The 20940-nt window shown below is 40.4% G+C and overlaps 6 protein-coding genes across 8 annotated transcripts; 1 reads left to right on the top strand and 5 right to left on the bottom strand.

The window, feature by feature from the left end:
- Window positions 1–1182: 1182 nt before the first annotated feature.
- LOC115679558 (nicotinamidase 1-like) lies at window positions 1183–3086 on the bottom strand. Its single transcript, XM_030603171.2, has 5 exons — window positions 2834–3086; window positions 2217–2400; window positions 1867–2000; window positions 1553–1738; window positions 1183–1426 (listed from the first exon to the last, which is right to left on the bottom strand). The coding sequence occupies exons 1-5, from the start codon at window positions 2972–2974 to the stop codon at window positions 1334–1336; spliced, it is 738 nt and encodes a 245-aa protein (XP_030459031.2). The 5' UTR covers window positions 2975–3086; the 3' UTR covers window positions 1183–1333.
- Window positions 3087–4314: 1228 nt separating this feature from the next.
- LOC115679740 (fructose-1,6-bisphosphatase, chloroplastic) lies at window positions 4315–7188 on the top strand. The gene is made up of 3 exons (XM_030603432.2): window positions 4315–4999; window positions 5856–6252; window positions 6534–7188. Exons 1-3 carry the CDS (start codon window positions 4586–4588, stop codon window positions 6932–6934), a joined length of 1212 nt encoding a protein of 403 aa, XP_030459292.1. The 5' UTR covers window positions 4315–4585; the 3' UTR covers window positions 6935–7188.
- A 36-nt stretch (window positions 7189–7224) lies between these two features.
- Window positions 7225–8989, bottom strand: LOC115679739 (UDP-glycosyltransferase 91C1-like). Its single transcript, XM_030603431.2, has one exon. The coding sequence runs from the start codon at window positions 8873–8875 to the stop codon at window positions 7406–7408; it is 1470 nt and encodes a 489-aa protein (XP_030459291.1). The 5' UTR covers window positions 8876–8989; the 3' UTR covers window positions 7225–7405.
- Window positions 8990–10124: 1135 nt separating this feature from the next.
- LOC115679766 (costars family protein) lies at window positions 10125–12337 on the bottom strand. The gene is made up of 2 exons (XM_030603466.2): window positions 12184–12337; window positions 10125–10538 (listed from the first exon to the last, which is right to left on the bottom strand). Exons 1-2 carry the CDS (start codon window positions 12262–12264, stop codon window positions 10347–10349), a joined length of 273 nt encoding a protein of 90 aa, XP_030459326.1. The 5' UTR covers window positions 12265–12337; the 3' UTR covers window positions 10125–10346.
- A 3692-nt stretch (window positions 12338–16029) lies between these two features.
- LOC115679581 (uncharacterized) lies at window positions 16030–16605 on the bottom strand. Its single transcript, XM_030603195.2, has one exon. It carries the CDS (start codon window positions 16603–16605, stop codon window positions 16030–16032), a length of 576 nt encoding a protein of 191 aa, XP_030459055.2.
- A 632-nt stretch (window positions 16606–17237) lies between these two features.
- On the bottom strand, window positions 17238–20293 carry LOC115679580 (probable glycosyltransferase At5g03795). 3 transcript variants are annotated; one of them, XM_056307395.1, is made up of 6 exons: window positions 20021–20293; window positions 19665–19934; window positions 19251–19541; window positions 18558–18777; window positions 17890–18047; window positions 17238–17603 (listed from the first exon to the last, which is right to left on the bottom strand). In XM_056307395.1, the coding sequence occupies exons 1-6, from the start codon at window positions 20168–20170 to the stop codon at window positions 17502–17504; spliced, it is 1191 nt and encodes a 396-aa protein (XP_056163370.1). In that variant the 5' UTR covers window positions 20171–20293; the 3' UTR covers window positions 17238–17501. The 3 variants fall into 3 exon arrangements, with proteins under 3 accessions (XP_056163370.1, XP_056163369.1, XP_030459054.2); XM_056307394.1 differs by having other exon boundaries at window positions 18558–18781; window positions 19255–19541; window positions 19665–19940; window positions 20021–20291; XM_030603194.2 differs by having other exon boundaries at window positions 19665–19940; window positions 20021–20289.
- Between the last annotated feature and the right edge of the window lie 647 nt (window positions 20294–20940).

Below are 20940 nucleotides of genomic sequence, written 5' to 3' on the forward strand. Positions count from 1 at the left end.
AAAAAAATTATTTATCTATCAGTAATAGTTTATTTTTAATGAAGATTACCGATAAATTTAATTTTATTTGAATTAATTTTAATTTAATAAAAGTAGCTACTAATTAAATTGTTTGTATATTATTTTATCTCTCATAGCTAATCTTAATAATGTTCAATCTAGCCGAGTGACTTGACTTGAAATCTCTTGCCATAATGGGTTCTTTGACCAGAAATTAGATTTTTATACTTTCGTAAAGGTAGATTACTAAGTGTAATTTACATGAACTGATAGGTGATTTACGATTATTGATTATAGGTTCTATGGCTTACGATAATTCGTGGTTAGTTACTATGGTATTGGTTAATTACCAAATGATAGCATTTTTATTTTACGAACTCTATAGCTAAGTTACTACTCCAAAAGGGGAAGTACTAGCTATAGGACTTCAAACAAATTTCAGTTATGGAGGTATAATGACTAACAATAGGAGTTGTAAGTTATGACCTACCGAGAAAAATTACAATATTATTGGATAGTTACTGGGTGATAGCATTGACTTGTTAAGTATTATAAAAGATATTTACTATTAATGATGGAAAGTTACTGACCATTGTGAACCATCAGTTGCTGACCTTATAATTACGATCATCAACAATTAACATTCACTCAATTGACCTTATAAGATTTAATTCATCTTAAACGTAGTAATTCCTCTTGTGATCAGTAAATTGAGTTAATGCTAATTGTTGACGATCGTAATTATATTTATTTATAGTAAATTGCTAGTGAATTGCTAATAAAATCTAATCATCGTAACGTACCTTATTATATCATAAATGCAAAATGATGTATGTAAATTATATTTTGTGTTCGTAAAATAACTTTCACCATCGTAAGTTTTCTATAGATTCCTAAATATTGGAAAATGCAAAAATTATCTTATGATTTGTAAATTACCTTTTAAGTCCGTAAATTGCCTATAAACGGTAAATCAGAAATAACCAGCCACTTTGCATACGAGATGGAGTGCCATAATTTCCACACGATACCCGGAAGCGCCTCATATAAGAACTAGAAGTATGGCACATGATCAAATTAAGACTAAAAACATAAGCACAACACGTTCCATCATGTTCTATCGAGTGTCCACTTATACACTTATTGCTCCAAGCTTCTACCGGACATGAAATGGGTGGGGTCTGCGCTAAACTGCTCTCCGTTGTTCCTATTTTATCGTATGTCTCCAAGAAACTCGATCCGACATGGAATGAACAGGAACATTACACACGGGGGCCATGTAGTATTGTGTGGCAGATGATATGTTCTTATTTCTACACAAACTGTGATGGGCTTATGGCGCCTCCTTTCCATCCAGCCACAGTTGATCAACTATCTTGGCTCCTCTTTCCTTAGCCATGTACAGGCCTACATGATGCATCAGTTCCTGCCAAAGACCAATTTGATCGAGCATAAGGCATGTCTTTTAGCCGATGCTTTTGTTTCGAAAGCGTGTCGAAAGTATGCACGCAAGTTACAGAATGGCATGTAGGGGCATAGCGCGAGATGGTACCTGCGGATGAGCCATGGCTCCTTTCGTGTTTCGGGCAACATGGAGAGGGACGTCGAAGGTGGCACAACCCCGCGAGTACACTACTACGTCCTTCAGCGGTTTGAGGAAGCCGAGGTTTCTAGCTGATAAGGTCGAGCAAACAAAGTCCAGCACGCATATGTCCGTGCATATCCCAACCACCAGCATCTTCACACACCACAAAAATGGTTACTTTAGAGTCAAAGCTATGGTATGGTGAACTCCTCCTTCAGTTAGGGAGGCCAATTCTGCTGGATGTAATGGGAAAAGGGAAAAATAGATCACGGAGTACTCACGGTTTTGATCTGATTCTTCTTTACCCAATCCACAAACACGTTGGAGCCGTCGCTCTCAAATGAGCCTAAATACCCATCATAGCAATCTTTGCGCCTGATCGTCACGTTTGGTTCTTTCTCTATCCATCTCAGAGCTGCAATTTGACAAAACCGATCAATATGTGCTTGCATGCATGCGGGCGTGGGAGAGATTAGTAATTACTGCCACTATCTCATTCATTCTCAGAACAAGGATCACTGAACTAGATGATACCACCACACGATCAATGTGTTCATTTCTACCGAATGAACATGCGCATAGATCAAACTAGCTAACTCCAGGTTATTCCATAAGATGCTGGAGAGCTTACCAGGGACCAGATTCGATTCATCAGTGCCAGTGATGCAGTGAGGAGGATAAGGGTCCTCAGGCTTGTCGGGTTGGTGAGAATCAAGAAATGCGAGAACAGGCCATTTCTTGTCGCAGAACAACCTGCCCAACCTCGAAGACTCTTCTACCATGCTCGAGATCTGCTCGTTGTGCTCTCTGGGAGCCTAAATTACGAACAGCAAATACCAAACACATAATGATCAGCTCTCAAGATCTTCAAATACCACAGTGAAGACCAAAACTTTGGGCAGATTTCGACTAGTTTTTTTTATGGAAAACCCAAACCCATGAGCATATAAACCAAGAAAAAGTATGCAACCAGCCAGTATATATAACATAGACATCAACACAAACACTTGCCATGCGTCCCTTGGCACATTAATTATATAAACGTGTGCAAACCAATTATAAATATATAACAAATGACAGTTCTTGATGAGGCTCACTCATTGATCAACACTTGCCAAACGTCCCTTAGTTCATCAATCATCGATTCATGATAGATATCTAGGCACAAACTTCATATGCTGCATCCAAAAGCATAGTCATATCGTAAAAAAATGAGCTAACAAGAGACACTGCTTAAGCTTTACTCACAAGATTTCCAGCACCAACAGTGCAAAAGCCATTGATGATGTCCACAAGAACAAGCCCCGTCTCTCCATCTTCACCCAAGACCGCGCTTTCTTGCTCGAGTGGAAGCTCGCTCTTGAGTAGATCAACCGTCGGAGACACCATGGTTCTCCCTTTTCTTGCTCTTCTTTTACCCGAGAGGAATATAGGAAGAGCCACGGAGAAGGGTCATATGAATCACAGAAGATCAAGCAGAGACAGAGAAAATCTTCCCAACTTTTTTCTCGCAAAGCCAAAAAGGGGTGTTCATGTGCTGACGTTAGGACAAGATAAACTAGGATAAAAATTCAAGCGTGAGCGGCCCTCCAACCTAACCTTGTCGCCTTGTCCGTGCTGTGATCTTCTAGATTAAAGCAAAGCATGATTTTTTTTAGGGAAAAAGACACAAACGATCTCTGAATATTGACTCAATATATAATTTAATTCATAAAATTTTAATTTATTTAATATAATTCTTAAATTTTATTCTAATATTTAATGTGGTTCTTCAATTTTTAATTTATTCAATATCGTTTTTGAATTTTTGGTACATGTTTAATTTAGTTCTTAAACTCGATCAAATTGAACATTAGGTTAAAGTTCAGGCACTACATTGAACAAATTAAAAGTTCAATGGCTAAATTATACATTGAATTAAAGTTCAAGGATTGTTCGTGTCATTATCTTATTTTTTTATTTGAATCCTGAGATGAAATATGAAATAAAATGGGCAGTAGGGCTGTTTGATCAAGTTGGAAGGATACTGTTGTTGCCTCACCCAATTTTCAATTTTTTCCCTCACATTTGTATTACCATATTTCTTAATGTTATCATAAAAGGAGCCTCTTCATTATCTTTTTTACAGAAAAAAAAATCCACATTAATACAGAGATGTGAATCAATGTTCTAAAGTTTTCCCATTTTAGGAAAAGATCCAATACACTATTCTAAAGTTGGTCTCACCTTTCTAGCGGCATAAGAAATTTGTACAACAAAAGAAAATGTCTCTTATTTGATTGAAATAATTAATTCAAAGTTGTGATCATGAATGACTATTTTTGTAATTGGAATAAATGATTATTTAACGAAGACCATTATGTAGGAAGAAGTAGGAAGAAGAGGCCGACACACATGTTTTAGTGCATTGCTCCAATCCGTGAGATCATGCATTCGATCATCCTCTGCCTCGTTTCTAAATTCTCGAATAGACACCAGTATTAATAGAAATTCGGTGTTAATCTAAATAAAAAAATATCCTTTTTTGATAAGGCTTTTCTAATAGACACATGTGTTAATCGAAATTAGATAATTTATATACTTCTCATTAAAAAAAATTATTGATTAATAATATTTTTATTGCCAATTTTCTGTTAATAAAAATTAAAAGACAGAGATGAAAAAAGTTAACGAGAAAAAGATAAAAGAAAAAAATTTTGGAACCACCTTGGTCTTCTGCTACCAATTGCTGCCAAGATAATCTGCAGCACTTGCTTGCTTGCTGCTGCTGCTGACCGTCGCCTGGGCCACCGACAGTCTGCCGCCACCACCACCAGAAACTCTCCATTTATCCATTTTGCGAATAGAATCATCTCCATCTCAACTTTAAACCAAGTACAATCTTCTCCTTCGTCTATCGAAACTCCGAAAGAAAGAGTGTTCTTGTACTTCCCATGTAGCCACCACATCGAGGATCTTGATTTGACCCTTCATTTATTCTCAGTCCTCGAGACTATTACTATGCGATTATCCTCGACCCTCGAATACCCATTTCCATCGACCTCTCCAAAGTCCCTCCTTTTCATTCCCAAGACCCAGAATTTTCGTACACTGCCAAACTTTCCTCCAAGAAACGGGCTTTGCGCCCCGAAAATGGCTTCTTTTCCTGGGTTGTCAGTGAGGTGCCGCGTGGCCGGAGGTGCAACGGAGAGCCGTAATGAATACCGCACATTGGTAGAGTTCTTGGGTAAGGCGGGGATTGGTGTGGGAGATGATGTGGTGCTGCTGTTTGATCACATACAGTATGCTTGCAAGAGGGTTGCTTCTCTTGTGGCTTCTCCTTTCAATTCCAGCTTGGGAAAGCAAGCAAGTCTTGTTGGTGGGGTGGGGGGTGAATCAGGCAGAGATGCCCCAAAGCCTCTGGACATCGTCTCTGTGAGTGAAGTTGTCCAGCTCAATCTGTGTTTTTTTTTCGTTGGGTGCAGCTTATGTGTGCGATCATGATACCTGTCGATGTCACTTGTTGGAGTCAAGTACTCAATTTGCAGATTTCAGGAGGTTTCTATGTGATGGTGCTTATGAATAGGACTTTGTCACATCGCTTAAACATGTCAATCAAAAGCTTGAAAATTTATGTTGTAGAAGTCAGCTTGAAAAATTTATGAAGCATATCTTCTGGACTTTTGTGTGAGATGAAAGCGCCATACTTTTCTTTGTCAAAGTTTGAAGTTACATCAACTTTCGGCAAGGCAAAGTTGAACTCAAGCTACAGAATTTGGCTCGTAACTGAACCGATTATATTGTAGCAGGGGCAAATTCCACCATTGGTTTTTGGTTGCTTTGGCAAATGGGCACTCTGTAAAAAAAAATTTGCTACGTGCGGCGTGATCAAATTTCATTGTGATTGACAGCTAGAAAATAAGTTCTGAACTGATTGCCAATGTTTTGGGGACAATAAAGTTGCCATAATTTAGTGGTTGGGGGCTGGCTAGCTTGGTAACTACCCCATATTGACATGGCGTTAAGAGGTAGCCCTTGTATATTCCGAAAGAGTCTGCTTAAACTTGGGATGGAACAGATGTTTGATTCCACTGGTTGAGAAGCGATCTGACTCTAGCCTTCTAGCTCCTACTGCTTGCAACTGTAAGAAGCTGGTCTAGATTGCTGATCTTCATGATGATGATGTTTGAGTGCAGTCGTATTGTTAACCGTAACATCAGTTATTTCAAGACTATATAGTTACTAATAAGAGAGACAAAACATGTCTGATGGCTGTGTCTTCATTGCGCAGAATGAAATTATCTTGTCGTCTCTAAAGAATTCTGGAAAAGTTGCTGTCATGGCTTCAGAAGAAGATGATACTCCAGTTTGGATAGCTGATGATGGCCCATTTGTTGTGGTAACGGATCCCTTAGATGGTTCTAGGAACATTGACGCATCCATTCCCACAGGATCAATTTTCGGCATATATAATCGGCTCGTGGAACTTGATCATTTACCTATAGATGAGAAGGCTCAGCTGAACTCACTGCAGAGTGGAACCAGGCTTGTAGCTTCTGCTTATGTTCTCTATTCTTCAGCCACGATTCTCTGTGCTACCTTTGGTTCCGGAACACATGCTTTTACTCTGGATCAGTCTACAGGAGACTTCATTCTAACTCATCCAAATATTAAAATTCCTCCTAGAGGTAATTCTATCTTATGATCAGTCTAGTAGAGCTGAAGTTAATAATGTTGAAAAATTCATATTAGCAGCAGTCCAAATGTATGGTTCCAAGGAAATTTCTATACGATTTTGCATTTTTCAGGTAAGGGTGATATATGCTGACTGAACTTGATCCTCTTTCCAACTATTGTCTCTGAATTTTCCAGTAATATGCAGCATTGATGATTGAGACATTCTTAAATAGGAAATTTTATGGAGCCAAAATGGAAGCTTTTCTAAAAAAATTTTCCCTTCTGGTGTCAGGGCAAATTTATTCTGTAAATGATGCAAGATATTTTGATTGGCCGGATGGTTTAAGGCGGTATATCGACACTGTTAGGCAAGGGAAAGGAAGATACCCCAAGAAATATTCAGCACGTTATATATGCTCTCTGGTGGCTGATTTTCATCGCACTCTGCTGTATGGTGGCGTGGCAATGAATCCTAGAGACCACCTCCGTTTGGTGTATGAGGCAAATCCTTTAAGTTTTCTTGTAGAGCAGGCGGGTGGCAAGGGCTCCGACGGCAAAAGTAGGATTCTTTCTATTCAACCTGTGAAGCTGCATCAAAGGTTGCCACTGTTTTTGGGCAGTCCGGAGGACATTGAAGAATTGGAGAGCTACGAAGATGTTCAGCAAAAAGTAAATCCTGGATATGAAGTTTAGGTAACCCAGTTGTGTTGACCTGATGGGTTTCCTGATTATGGTACTCTACCTGTTACAGTTTTGGGATCGAGTCACTCAATATGTATTTTTTTTTTTGGTTGAAACTCAATATGTACTATACTAAATATAAATCAGCAATTCCTGTATAATGCATGCCAAATTAGGACCAACTTTTTGTGCAATGTTAAACGATAGGGCAATTAAATCGATTTTCTCTTGAGCTTTATCAGATGATACGTGATTGAGGATTGGCATTTTGCTTTGTCTAAGTCACTGAAGTGTGATAACAACTATCAGTGCCTCATTCACAATATATAGATCCCTCTCTTCTGTAACTAGAACAAGAATACAACATATACCTAATACATTATAATGGCATACTGCTAATTACGTGGACTAGAAGTCTACAACTCTCCATTCCTCAACGATAATGCAGACATTAATGCCTCTCTCCCAAGATATGACGTCTTTTTAGCTATCACGGGTCTGTGATGATCCTTTTCTGCGGCTGTACAGGAACTCTACAAAACTGTTGATGTAACTGTCGTGAAGATCCTGGTCAGCGAAAATTTTCTGTATATGAGCTGCCTTCACCCTCAATCCTTCTCCTTGATCTTCCAGCATCACAAGTCTGATGGACTTGGCGACTGCATCTCTGTGAAATGATCCATCTTCATTTCTGGGCACCTCAAACCCGACCCCTTTTTCCACTAACAGCTTCGCGTTAAGGCCCTGGTCATCTACCATGGGCATCAGAATCTGTGGATGACCAAATCCAAGTGACTCAATGATAGAACTCCACCCAGAATGGTATAGGCACCCTCCGATAGCAGGATGACCAAGGATTGCCAATTGCGGCGCCCACCCTATTGAAACCATACTCCGTTCTGAGGTTCTCATCAGAAACCCATCAGGAAGCAGTTCAGAGATATCGAACTCAAGTCCACCGGGCGTCCTGAGGATCCAGAAGAAAGGCATCTTGGAGAGCTCGAGCCCATATGCCAACTCGTGGATTTCCTCCAGAGGCATTTTGTATTCTGTTCCAAATCCCACAAACACTACAGACTTTCTAGCTTGTTTGTCCAACCATTTGGAGATGTGTGACCAATTTGAGCCAGTTGCCTGATCAGATACTTTGTTCTTGGACATTGGTGGCAATAAACCTACTGACAGTACAGGTTTCTGGTAGAGTTCTCTAAGAAGGTTTAGATATTCACCTTCAAGCTCTGAGCAGCTTCTCACAGCAACAAATTCACAACCATGTAGAGTCGCTGCCCACCTTTGGCTGCCTGATAAGCTGGATATATCAGGAAAATATAAATTCCTGAACATCTTTTGTGCCTGGTGACGACCTTGAGACACCAGTGAAGTTAAAGGAAACCAGTCTGGAGTTACTGCAAAATCTTCTGGCTTCTTTCTCCGGCCAAATGACTCGAGCTCTGCTGGCGGCCCTAAAAATGCAAGTGTACAAGCAGCATATGCACTAAAATATCCGGAAGGCACACGGAATTTGGCAGCTATTTGTGGGATCCAGCATTGAACAAAATCAAATAGTATTAAGTCGGGTGAAATCTCGCACAAGAGCTGCTCTAGTGCCTCTCGTAACCTGTCACAGGCCTTCCTAAGATACTCAGTGCACTCTAATTGCAAGTCTATAGTAGCCTCGGAATTCTCTGGCAGACCATCGACTGATGTCAGTGGAAGCTGGACAAGCTGTATGTTTTCCATTAAGTTATCAGGAATTGGAGGCAATCTCTGTATATTTCTGGGAGTAGAGATGAAGGAAATATTGATCCCCTTCGAAGCCAATCTTTTGGCCAATTCGAAATATGGAAGGATGTGGCCAAATGCCAACCATGGGAACATCATGATTTCATAATGTTTGGAAGCCATTTGTATCTTCTCTGCAAATGCAAAGACGTTGTTAATCCTCTTTTTCATGAAAACTTGTTTCGTGTTGATCGTTTAAATACTACTTTTCTTGGCATATCCTTGGCACGAGATTCGTGCTTCTAGAAAATCATCTGAAGGAGAGTATCTTGCCCTGTCACTTATTCAACATTCCTCTTATGCATATATGCTTTGTTCCTCCCAGTTGCAGATTATGCTCGGTTCAACTCCTTTATGCTACTGATGGGAGGAATGTTGGATGCCTCCCATCAGTATCTTGCAACTACGTCAGGTATCATATGAATCGTTTAAACTGCAAATTGGCTCGATAGTTATAACCTGTACCACAAATTGTCGAATATAACATGAAAGCTGTAATTTTGTTCCTGCCCAAGTAGTTGGAATAAATCACCTACTGTTTTCTTCATGAACATTTTTATAATCACTGAGAAAGTCTAAGATGGCATTTGGTGTATTAGGGCATGTTTGGTAACCATTTTATTCCCGGAAATAATTTCTCCTTAGAAATGATTTTTTTTTTATTCTGTTCCCGGAAACAATTTCTAAGTATTTGAAAGCGTTTGGTAACAGCCCAAAATTTCTTTTTATTCTTAGAATAGAAAAAGAACAAAAATGCGTTTGTTAACTGCACCAAATTTCTTTTTATTAATAATATGTTAATTTTTTTGTTCTTTTTTTGTTCTTTTTTTTTTCTTCTTCTCCTTTTTGGCCATGGCTGGGTCGCCGGCCATGGCCGGTGACCGGCCATAGGAGAGGGCGAGGGCTGGACCCTTGCGGCCTGGGCGACTCTAGCCCTCACCCTCAGCAGCTAGGGGGACCCATTCCTGTGGCCGGCGAGGGCCACGACGCCCTCGCCGGCCACTGGCCAAGAAAGAAGAACAGGAAAGAAGAAAAAAAAAATCTCTTGTATTTCTTATTCTTGTTCCTAGAATCAAAAAGCAACTTTTTTTTAGCAACTTTTTTTTTTACTTCTTGATTCTGTTCCAAATCTATTCCTTAATCACTTTTTTGTTCTAGAGAACAAAATTGACTGACATTACCAAACGAATTTCTGTTCTTTTTTTTTTTGTCTCAGGGAACAAAAGATCAGAGAATCTAAAGCGTTATCCTGACATGAAAGAATAATTTTATTTTCCCCTAAAATAGGAGGTTAAATTTCATATTTAAGTTGGAACCAATCACCGGCTAAAGCCATTCCGTACTTCTCAGTGAAGACGCAACAATTTTAGAATCACTCGAGCAAGAAAAACCACTGCTACTTTACCGACAAATAAAACTCTTCACAACATAGGTCCCTTATACAGTAGGACAAAATGCCCTTCAGATAGCATTTGGTTTTACTGAGATCGAGTTCAAGGAGCAACGACGACAGATGAAATTGTCCAACACAATGTTGACTTTCCTGAACATGTATACAATCCGAGATAAGATACAAGCCATTACATAACAGAAAACACAGTAGTGATTATTTTCGTGACTGAGCCAGGTGGACCAATCAACATCAGCTTGTTGCCACTGCCGCAGCTGGTGGCGAGGGTTTAAGAGTGATTTCAACGTTGTCATGGACCCCTTGTAGCAGGAGCTCTCCATCGTAAGTAACAAACTTGCGCTTCTTTGCTGCTCTTAGAGTCCCAACCAGTGCTTCAAATATGTTTGCACACTTGTCATCATGGAATAGCACGCCGAATGTTACCTTGAGACAGGCAACAACGTCAATTTGGCGACTGGATTGTTTTTCATTAGAATCTCATACTAGGTTGGTGGTGTACGGAAGAGTTGCATAAGTAAAAGCAGTCTTGATATGGCAAAACAGCAGGACAAAAGTCAGCAATTCTTAGCTTAACATATCAACTGAGATCTCATGAGGCCTAACTTTCACACATCATCACTAGAATAAAGTGGTCAAAGACACGTATCAGGTCTCTTACCAACCTTCATATGCATATTTCAGTACATGTGCAAGCCGTAGCTCATTCCAGCAGGACTACCTAAACTCATTAAGAACATTTCTATCTCTTACAACTGCTTGGTTTCCATTTCCAATGTCAATGACAAAATGCTGAAAAGAAAAGGTCTGGGACTTTGCTGCTAAAGTTGGGTGAACAAGGTATAAACTGCTTAACCAAAAAGAAGAAAAGGATCAATCAAGGGCTTTTCAGTTTCTGAATGACATTTACACATCCTCAAGTGGAGGACATACTGCATCTGGGTATGAGCTTGAGCTCTCGTCCCAATTACACCTATTTCCATTTCTCTGCCTATTTCCTAGTTTTCCTTAGTTAAAGGTTCTCCATAGAAAGTTTATCCAGAGAGAAAATGAAGTTAAATTTTTTGGATTCAGTTGGATAGGGGTAGTAAAGAAACTAACACCAGGTGGGCAAATTTAAGTGTGTTTCAATTACTAATCGAAGGATACAAGATGGACACGATTTTCTTATTAAGGACACAGATTGTTGTTTGAACTTCCTGTGCTCCTACAGGAGGGAATAGTAACAAATGGATGCCAACAGGATACAAAAAAGATAAGAAACCGGATGAATTAAAAGCCTACTTTGCTTCATTCTAAGGATTACTAGTCGTATGGTTATGAAAATACATTTACAGAAAGTGAGATTGGCTGACACCGATGTGTTCTATCTCAAATTGCAAATTAGATAGAGAAAATCAACCTGCAACTAAGTTCAAACGAGGTGCTGAAACATTCAACAAATCATCCAACGGCCCATCATAGACCTAACTTAATTGGAATATGTCGCTGGAATCCTTACTGAGTACAAGTCAATTGGAACAAGTTACAGCAGATCTAGGTATAAAAGCCAAACTTTTTTCCATAGAAAAACGCATAAAAAGCCGGTATGTTGATGTAGCAAGAAAAGCAAGCTGAGCAATACTAGGCAATACTTGGAATGTGGCTTTAAGTCCAAATTTACGCAAGCTTCAAATGCCATCAGTTCAATCAAAAAGAACAAAAGGGCATGTTTCTATTTGGTTTTGGCACCCGAGAGTTTCGATGGCAACACCAAAAACGAATCTTCGAGATATCATCTGTACATGATGAATCTTGGCACACCCTTAAAATGATATGCTTGAATTCTCGAAGAATCAAAGATGATCCATCTTGATTTCTCTTTCCAGATCAGATGTCCAGCCACGCACCTAACTTGCATAATTGGAAAATTGAATCTGATCCCATATCAAATTGCTCCAGGAGATCTAAAATTCTTGAAATGGAAACGAGAATAGGAGGTGGGTCGGCAGCTTCAGTGGCAAAGAATGAGAATTTGACGTTGGTGAGCAAACAGATCGAGTTAAAAAGGGTCAAAGGAAAGAATGTGCACCTTGTAAGAGCCATCAGCTTGGATCTTGCCCAATCTTTTGATTTCTTCTTTGAGTCGCTCGACCTCTTCTTCTACGTTCATGGTTTCTTTTTCTCGTCTTTTTTTCCTTCCGATGTTGTCTTCCCCTGTTCGAAAACTGTATATATAGATATTACTTCGTGAATGCACATTATGCAGATATTTTCTGAGCAACGTTTTCCTTCACATAAAAAATCTCCAATTGGATTATCAAAGGGTAAATGGAGGAAAATGTCAGGCGCCAAGACTTACTATTTTATTTGCTTGAAACGAAAGATTTTGGTTGTCAAATTTTCGGTAACTAAATTATTCTGCTTTAAGAGTTGAACGAAATAAATAATTCCAAAAAGAATAATCATATAAGCATGGGAGGAGTACTAATCAGATTTGCTCGAGTCATTTAATCTTTTTTATGGTCAACTAAGGCAAATCCGAATCAAAATCTAAATAACCCACAAACTCGAACCGTTTTGTTTTTCGATTACCTTTTCATGCTATTTAGACACCTTACATTACACAGGATGCTTCTCTAGATCTGTAAGTAAAACAATCTAGTTACTCTGTAAGAAGGTACATCAGTATCCCTCAAGCCATGAAGTGGATTTGGTTAAACCATGGAAGAAGCATTCATGGCTGAACAGTTTCGGGAGGATGTAGACATGTAGTCACCCCTATAGCTCAATGCATGTAATGTCAAAATGTTCATTAATCATTGTTCAACTAATTCAGAGAGTAAAAGAACGAACTGTGTTTATTCTCAAAAGCAACAATGTCCAACTAGTATGGACATGATTATCTATCTAGAGCGATGGAGCAGGTGGTGATGCAGTTGTTCCTGGTTCTGGTGCATCGCTCTTGTAGGCAGACCTGTACTCGGACCACAGTTCGTAAACATTTTTCCCGAGCAATTGCACGAAGAAATCGTTACTGTAGTAATCCTTCATCATGGCATTGAGATCGGTGACGAATCCTTCTCTGAGGTTGTCGCAATACTCTAGGAAGTAGGCTGTGACCGCATAACCTTCATCCCACCTCGAACCCGAACCGGAACCTCTTTCAGGCCAGCTTTGGGACGGCCACCCCGCCTTCAACCTCACGTAATCTGCAATGCCAGTGATGAGTCCACTTGGGGCCATACCATTGCCATTCCATTGCCAAACCCGCGTGCTTTCGTGGTACAAGATTCCGTTGTATTCGGCGCGCACGTCGCAAGTGTAGTATTCGATGTAGTTGGAGTTCAAGCGAATGTTGCTGTTCGTAGTGCTGGCCACAGCAAAAGGATAACTTCCAATCCCAATATTGACAAAGTTTTCGACAATTAATGTTACTTTCTCGTATGGTTTCGCTTTGCCTATGCTTAGATTAAGGGTTTTCATGACATACTCGGAGGCGAGCTGCAGGATCATGATGGCGTAACCCGCGCCGATGTCGGTCTCAAACTTAGTGTTACCAGGGCTAGTTGAATTGTCAATGAGCTCATACTGAACGGTCTTGGCAAGGGTCAGGTATGATGACTTGTAATCATCCCACAATTCATCAACAGTCTTGCCTAGCAACTGCACAAAGAAGGCATCAGTATAGTGATCTTTCATCAGAGCATTAAGATCAGCAACAAACCCTGCTCTGATGCTATCGCAATACTCGAGAAAATATGCGGTGACCGCAAATCCGTCATCCCATCTTGTGCCGGACCCTCTCTTCGGCCAGTACTTGGATGGCCACCCGGCCTTCAGCCTCACATAGTCGGCGATTCCGTCGATTAGGCTACTTGGAGCCATGCCATTTCCATTCCATTGCCACACGTGTGTGCTCTCGTGGTAGAGGATCCCAGTAAATTCGGGACGTACTGCAGCGTCGTAACTCTGAATGTAGTCCGAGTTTATGTAAATGTTGTCCCCAGTGGTGCTGGCTACTGCATCAGGATAGCTCCCAATGCCATATGCTGCAAAGCTCTCTACAACCAAGCTTACTCCCATGTAGCCCCTTCCCTCAGCTGGTTTTTGGTCAAAAATTTTCAATACGAAGTTGGAGGCAAGCTCGAGCCTTTGGAGAGCATAAGTCAAACCGATTTCGATCTTGAACCTGCTGTTCCCAGGGCTTTCGTCAGTGACTTCAAACCCCTGTACTGGGATTGGTGCTCCAGGACTTATTGAGTCCACAACTCCAGTCTCACTGGCGCGAATAGTGTCTCCATTTTTGAAGGGCTCGTATAGGATTGATTGTATTGGTTCGAGAGAAACCACCAAGAGGAGGATGAGGAAGAGTTGTATCGAAGACATTTTTGCCTAGAAAGTTGAAATTGTGGCTTTGTATGGCTTGATCTCACACATCTTTCCGCATGGTTACTTATATAGATGACCCTGCACTAAAATTTGGTTGTAGAATTCGCAAATGCGGATCATTGGGTTTGCCGAAAAACTCAATGATGCCAGCAAAGTTTGGCAAACCAAATTGTCTTACAAATTGTTGTCTTCCTTTTCATGTTTGGTAGCTAGAGGCCGCAACCTTAGTAACAAAGAGAAACCAATCAATCATCAGCAGTCTATTTTTAGATCTATTCTATCTATAACTTTCAGGGAGCATATACTTGTTCTTATCTCATTATGGCGTTTGATATAAACATATAAATGTAGCCAAAAAAACACTATTTGATATTGTATTGGCAACAATTTCTTGAACATAACGTCCGCTATCACCTTGTCGTTGTTAGCCAAACAAGGCACCGAGAAATCACCATGTGGACTGCAGCAGCAGAAAACTACATGCGTCATACCGGGTGAACTAAAGAATATTCAAAGGAATCCTCCAAAACTGAAGAGAAATTTTTGAGAGAAAAAATTGGAAACTGATGTACCTCCTTCTAGTTTCAGATGATACGACCAATATAATAATTCAGGCTCCAATGTCAGAACAAACGGAGAGGAAATAGGTTGCAGGCCATGAAAAAGACGAACTTTCCAAAGTTAGTTTTGTTAGATCCAATCCAACCTTCAGACTTGCTCCGAATTTGTCATCTCCTGATTGTTTGCAACATATCGAAATCAGATTGACGCTAAACTTCATATCGAATCTATGGATTAACTTAGGCATCTGTTCAGTAATGTAGGTACTGGAAAAGATGGAGCTTCTTTTGTAAAATATTTTGTGAAGGTTGCACTTGCACTAGAAAAATTAACTTCAAGCAGTATCAATGTTGACTGTAAGATGATCAGTGAGGACGACTTATCTCCTTAATGATACGACGAGAAATCTTTTTTGATAGATTCCAAGTTTTTGGGAATTCAATTTTGAATTCAAATCAGTGTCTCATTTTGGACTGTTTTCTTTTTATTGCGATGGCATTACATTTCATCGTTTTGAAAAAAGAAAGTGATCTCATATTCTGTAGCTTTACACATATTAGTCGACCCGTCTAGTTTGTGAAGCTAAAAACAACAGGAAAGTTCTCGTTTTGTGTGGTTAAGGTAGTCTGAGAAGTTGTCTTGCCAACTGTTCTTAAGTAAGCGAGATGGGATGCTATCCAAGTGGCCATGAGCGTCAATAAAGTTTGAAGATTTACATGTGTATTTTCGGTTGAAACTTTTTGCAAGGAAAATTTGAAACGGAGTTTTTTGTTTCATGATTTACTCTGAGAGAGACGTTTTGTGGCATTGCCAAATTAAAAGGGAGAAAAAGAAGAAGCACAACTTCAGCTTGTTCAAGTAATTCTGGATCTGGAAGGGGAAATCTCTCCCTCTCTCAAAAATGCAACTAACACTTATACATAAGTACATAACCAAGTACTCTGACATGACAGAACCTGTAATTTGTGATCACACATAAAACAAATTATAAACGGACTTCTCTAATGCAATAGATTCTGGATCCATTAGTATGTTGTATATGGAGGCGCAGCAGCAGGTGACGGTGTCTGTGCCACAGTGGGTGCCGGTGCCGGTGCATAGCTCGCATATGCCGACTTATAGTCATTCCACAGTTCATACACATCTTCCCGAGTAACTGTACAAAGAAACTGTCGCTATATGTATACTTCATCATGGCATTCAGATCCGCAACAAATCCATCTCTGAGGCCATCACAATACTCGAGAAAGTACACGGTGATTGCATAACCTTCATCCCATCGCAGGCCTAATCCTCTCTTAGGCCAGCCAGCCTTCAGCCTCATGTAATCGGCAATGCCGGTAACAAGGCCACTCGGGGCCATACCATTTCCATTCCACTGCCACACATGCGTGCTCTCATGATAGAGGATTCCTGTTAACTCTGCTCGGACGTTGCCACTGTAACGTAGTATATAGTCAGAGTCCAAGCGTATGTTGTTGCCTATCATGCTGGCAACAGCAAGAGGATAGCTCCCATTTCCCTTACCAGCAAAGCTTTCATAAGACAGTATCACTTCCATGTAACCTTTTCCCTCACCTACTTTTTGATTGAAGGTTTTCAAAACGAAGTCAGAGGCGAGTGAAAGAACACGCAAGGCATAACCATCGCCGATATAGAACTCAAACTTGGAATAACCGGCATCAAAAACGTTGCCAAAGGTTAATTCTTATTGGATTCTTGCAGTTGGGCTAATAGGAGCAACTCAGATTGCTCGAATTGGTACAAGAGCAACTACCAAGAGCAGGGGAAGCAAGAGCCGGATGGGAGTAATTTTTGCAAAAGAAAATATGAGCTTGCACTCTTGCCTTGTTTCTCTATTCCCTAAGAAAGGCTATATATAGAAGTTGGTCCATTGCTCATCGTATTATTTTAAAAATTGCAGGAGAGTGCCCGCACTCCACTGGCAATTTAGCTGTTTATATATGTTTGTTTATGCCGTTGTTTTGTAACATCTGGTTGGTAGCCAGAAGTCCACACGAAATGTCCATATGTATAAGGAATACGAAGGTACTATCTGTCCATCCGAGAAACTTACAATTCACAAGCCATTACCCTCTCAAAAACGTATCTGGGAAATGGAACGGAAGAGCTCACGAATGCATAACAAAGAACGGATTAATAACAGGGAGTTCTCTGAGATTGTATGTAATAAAGGAACAACATCTGTGGAAGAAGAGTACAAGGATGCTTCTCTCAAAAAGAGAGTAAACTGCTATCAAAAGCATGGCATTGCCAACTGTACATAATCCCCATCTGTCCAGAATATTCTAAGTGGGAGCTTCAAATGAGCAATTAGATCAATTACAATGCTATACATGCGCTTTGGTTCAAAAAATGTGCCAAAAGGATCATAGACAGGACGGGTTTAAGAATATCATCATGTACAGAGGTAAGGTTGGAATGGACAAGGACAAATCAATACTTGATGGCGTGATGGCGAAGCCATACTTCATACATGACCAAATGAAATGCGTCATACCGCATCGGAGGTGTATTCCATGTGAAGTGTCTCTGAACCTGCTTACCAAACACGTGATATAAAAGATGGAATGAGAGAACTAACCCATGCAATAGGAAGTTACTGAGAAAATTGCACAGAACATACAAAAGGAAAATTTTCTTCCAGGATTAGACTCTAGTTTCTTGTTCTTTTTCTTTATTTTGCTAAAGTAATGCCATCAGCTAATCAACTAGAGCCACAGTCCACATTTGGCTTCCCCACCTGATCCACCAGTATTGTTGAAAGCTAAAGTCAGGACAAGCATAGCACTGTAGAAAGTATTATAACAGGGACTGCTTTTACCTTAACTAAATTCCGATGCAATGCCATGAATTCTGCATCTGAAATGTTCTGAAGAATGTGCTTCAGCTGATAGACATCACTCTCCTTAAGTATGACAGAGAATTTTCGCCAGTCCAGGATATCATTGAAAGGCAAGTCGTAGTAGTCAGACATAATCACTGCCAAACAATAGAAATTTACCAATTAGAGAAGCAGACGTTGGGGCAGCCCAGCTGAGAGCAAAAGCATTGGAGGCTCAGAAAAGGTAAAAGACAAAAAGGCCATAGTCATCCTTGCAGATTTTTAATACATGGAAAATACTAGACTTCTGAGAGTTCAACGTTTATTATACTTTCTGTGCTCAAATCCAAAAGGGATGATGCACAAGGGTTTAAAGGCACAGTGAGTAAGAACTAGAAGGGTTGCTTATCCAAAACTTCTTTCGAGCAACATTGAAACTCCGAGTTTTTCTCTTTTTCCAATAACAGCTTCAAACCAAAAGAAATGGAAAGTGAAGTATTATTTAGACCATTATGAACTATGCACCAGTGTTTTTCACTTCCAGGCATTCATGCATTTGAAGAACTAGCCTAATCGTCAAGGGCCAATATAACAGCTTAAGAATAGAGATATGAACTAATAGCGTCCTTGCCACAACAGCATAAAATGTAAACAGAGAGTAATAATACCTGGTACACATCCATAACGGATTGACTCTGCTATCCATGGACTGTTGACTTCCGACTTTCCAGGGCATATGCAGAATTTAGCCTCATAAAACTTGTTATGCTTCCCTGTAGTTCCATTCTTTCGGCTGTTTTGGATATCAAGTTCAGCATCGCCATTCCATACGGTCGTTAATGCAGATCTTACGTCGGAATCAGTTCGTCCAGCCCAGAAACCAAGCATCTTCCTGGCAGCCAAGCAAGTTAATTCTAACAGAAGTGAGTTGAGGACTATAATCCTCACTAACACAAGTCCTCAGTATTACTCGAGTATTCCTCATTTCTGATGTTTTGATCCTACCCTAAAGAACAAATGGGAATTAACTGACTGGATACCATACTGTAGATTAAGCATTTAAGCAGCTTATGAAATTCAGACGATCATAGCTTCAAAAGCTTGATCAAGCATGAGTGAGGTTTTGAAATCGGCAGTGAGTGACAGCTCCTCATATATTTTATTTTAGAAAGCAGTAGCACTCAATACATAACATTCGCATCAAACCAAACCAGCAAATGACACTTCCTTTGGTTTATTTACACTAAATCAAGAAAGTTATGCCATGTGAGATAAATGGCCTCTGTTCTACCATCCATCCATCTCTTTCATCATATAGTTTCTTCCAGGAGGGACATAAAATGAATTAAGCTATTCGATACATGCCTGGTGATCACATCATTTCCTCCGGGAGGATAAGAAAACGGCAGCCTCACTTGAGGAAGGGCGACATCTTTGTGTGGAATATACCCGTTGTTATAACTTGAAGAACACACAACACGAATCGAATTCTTTACAAGAAGTGGAGCGCCTTCTGTCGCTCTCACGCCGATGTCATGGCAAGTCACAAAGAAGTGATCCGCGCCAAGTGTTCTGTTCCAGTAAGGGAACTCGAGCATCAGATTCCGAACATAATCTCCGATGCCATTGGTTATGTCTTCCCAGGAAACTCCCTGCACATAAAGAATTGCTCCGAACATCAGAATCCGCGAGAGAAGTTTGCTTTCAGTGAGATGCGAGCAAATTCAGCTTGCTTAGAACCCAAGAAAAAAAGAAAGAACAGAAAGGAAGGAGACCTGGCCTCGCAGCTTATGGCAAGAAACGGGAAGAAAGAAGAGGTGAGCCTCATTGGGATCGAGTGTGACGAACCGGCTTTCACGAATGTTCTTGAAGAAGAACCCTTCGCTCGCGTACTTGCCGGTGAGCCTTCTTGGAGTGCGGTGTCCCCCCGGGTACACAAAGACCCTCAGCTTCCTCTCCATCTCTTCGTAGTCCGTCTTGAACACCTTCCATGAGTGGTAAACTCCAGAAGACAGATCCACATTGCGTTTTCCTCCTGCATCGGCCTTCACCTAATCGGAGTATGCCGAATTCAACAACAAGGAGAACACATGCACGCGCGCAGAGAGAAAGAGAGAGAGAGAAAGCCTACCATATCCATAGGATATGAGGAGAGCGTGGAGGAGAAGAACCAGAAGTTTTCGTACATAACGAGGAGTCCAAGTACCACTACGAAACAGAAGAAGCAGCCGCCGGCAGGAAGCCTCATTCGTGGCCGTGCCACCACGGATGGTCTCATCATCGTCACTCTCGAAGAAAGTACCGTGCAATGCACAACTTCGAGCTCGGCCGTTATTTTTCTCGGGAAGTGTGCGAGGGTTATGATTCGGAGCTGGTGGAGTTTTAACTTGAAATATAAGAGCGGGCGATGAGTATAATCTGTTTTGACAGTTAGAGTTGCAAAGAGAGTCGGTTAAGTTCGGTTTCTAACCTTTGATTCTTGAGTTCGTTTCGCTATGGTTGTTGTTGATGACGTGGAAAAAGCACAAGATAACAACCGTAGGATGTGCATCCACCAATTGACAACCGTTGATGGTGCCGCGGGAGATTAACACTAGTTTGCTCATTTTTCTTTTTTTGGTCGGAAGTTTGCTCAATTTAAATTACCATTAAATCTAGTGTAGAGGCTGGGGCTTCTTTCATCGTGATTTAGCTATTCTTGATTAACCTTACTATATATTTAGTGATCCAAAAACCTTGGTTACATGATCATTAGATCTTATTCTAACACGAATATCATCTTAGCATCTTTGCCTCGCGAATGAACCGTCATAGATCAAGCCCTCGACATGAAATGATGAAAGACAAAATGTCACCCACGCAGGAATGAAATTATCAGGTCTTTGTAAGCTGTAAAGAAGTTGGTCATATGCCCGTATAATAGTCCTTATAATATGGTCTATTTAGCTAAGAGTGAACAACAAAGAGATCCTTAAAACTCCACACGCCATGATTTCTCAAAAATCTCAAGTGATCCGCCATGTCAAAGAGAAGAATATCTCGAAAGCATCT

The sequence above is a fragment of the Syzygium oleosum genome, unplaced genomic scaffold (assembly GCF_021117445.2).
Source record: "Syzygium oleosum isolate NSW1041296 unplaced genomic scaffold, Sole_v2.1 Sole_v2.52, whole genome shotgun sequence".
NCBI lineage: Eukaryota > Viridiplantae > Streptophyta > Magnoliopsida > Myrtales > Myrtaceae > Syzygium > Syzygium oleosum.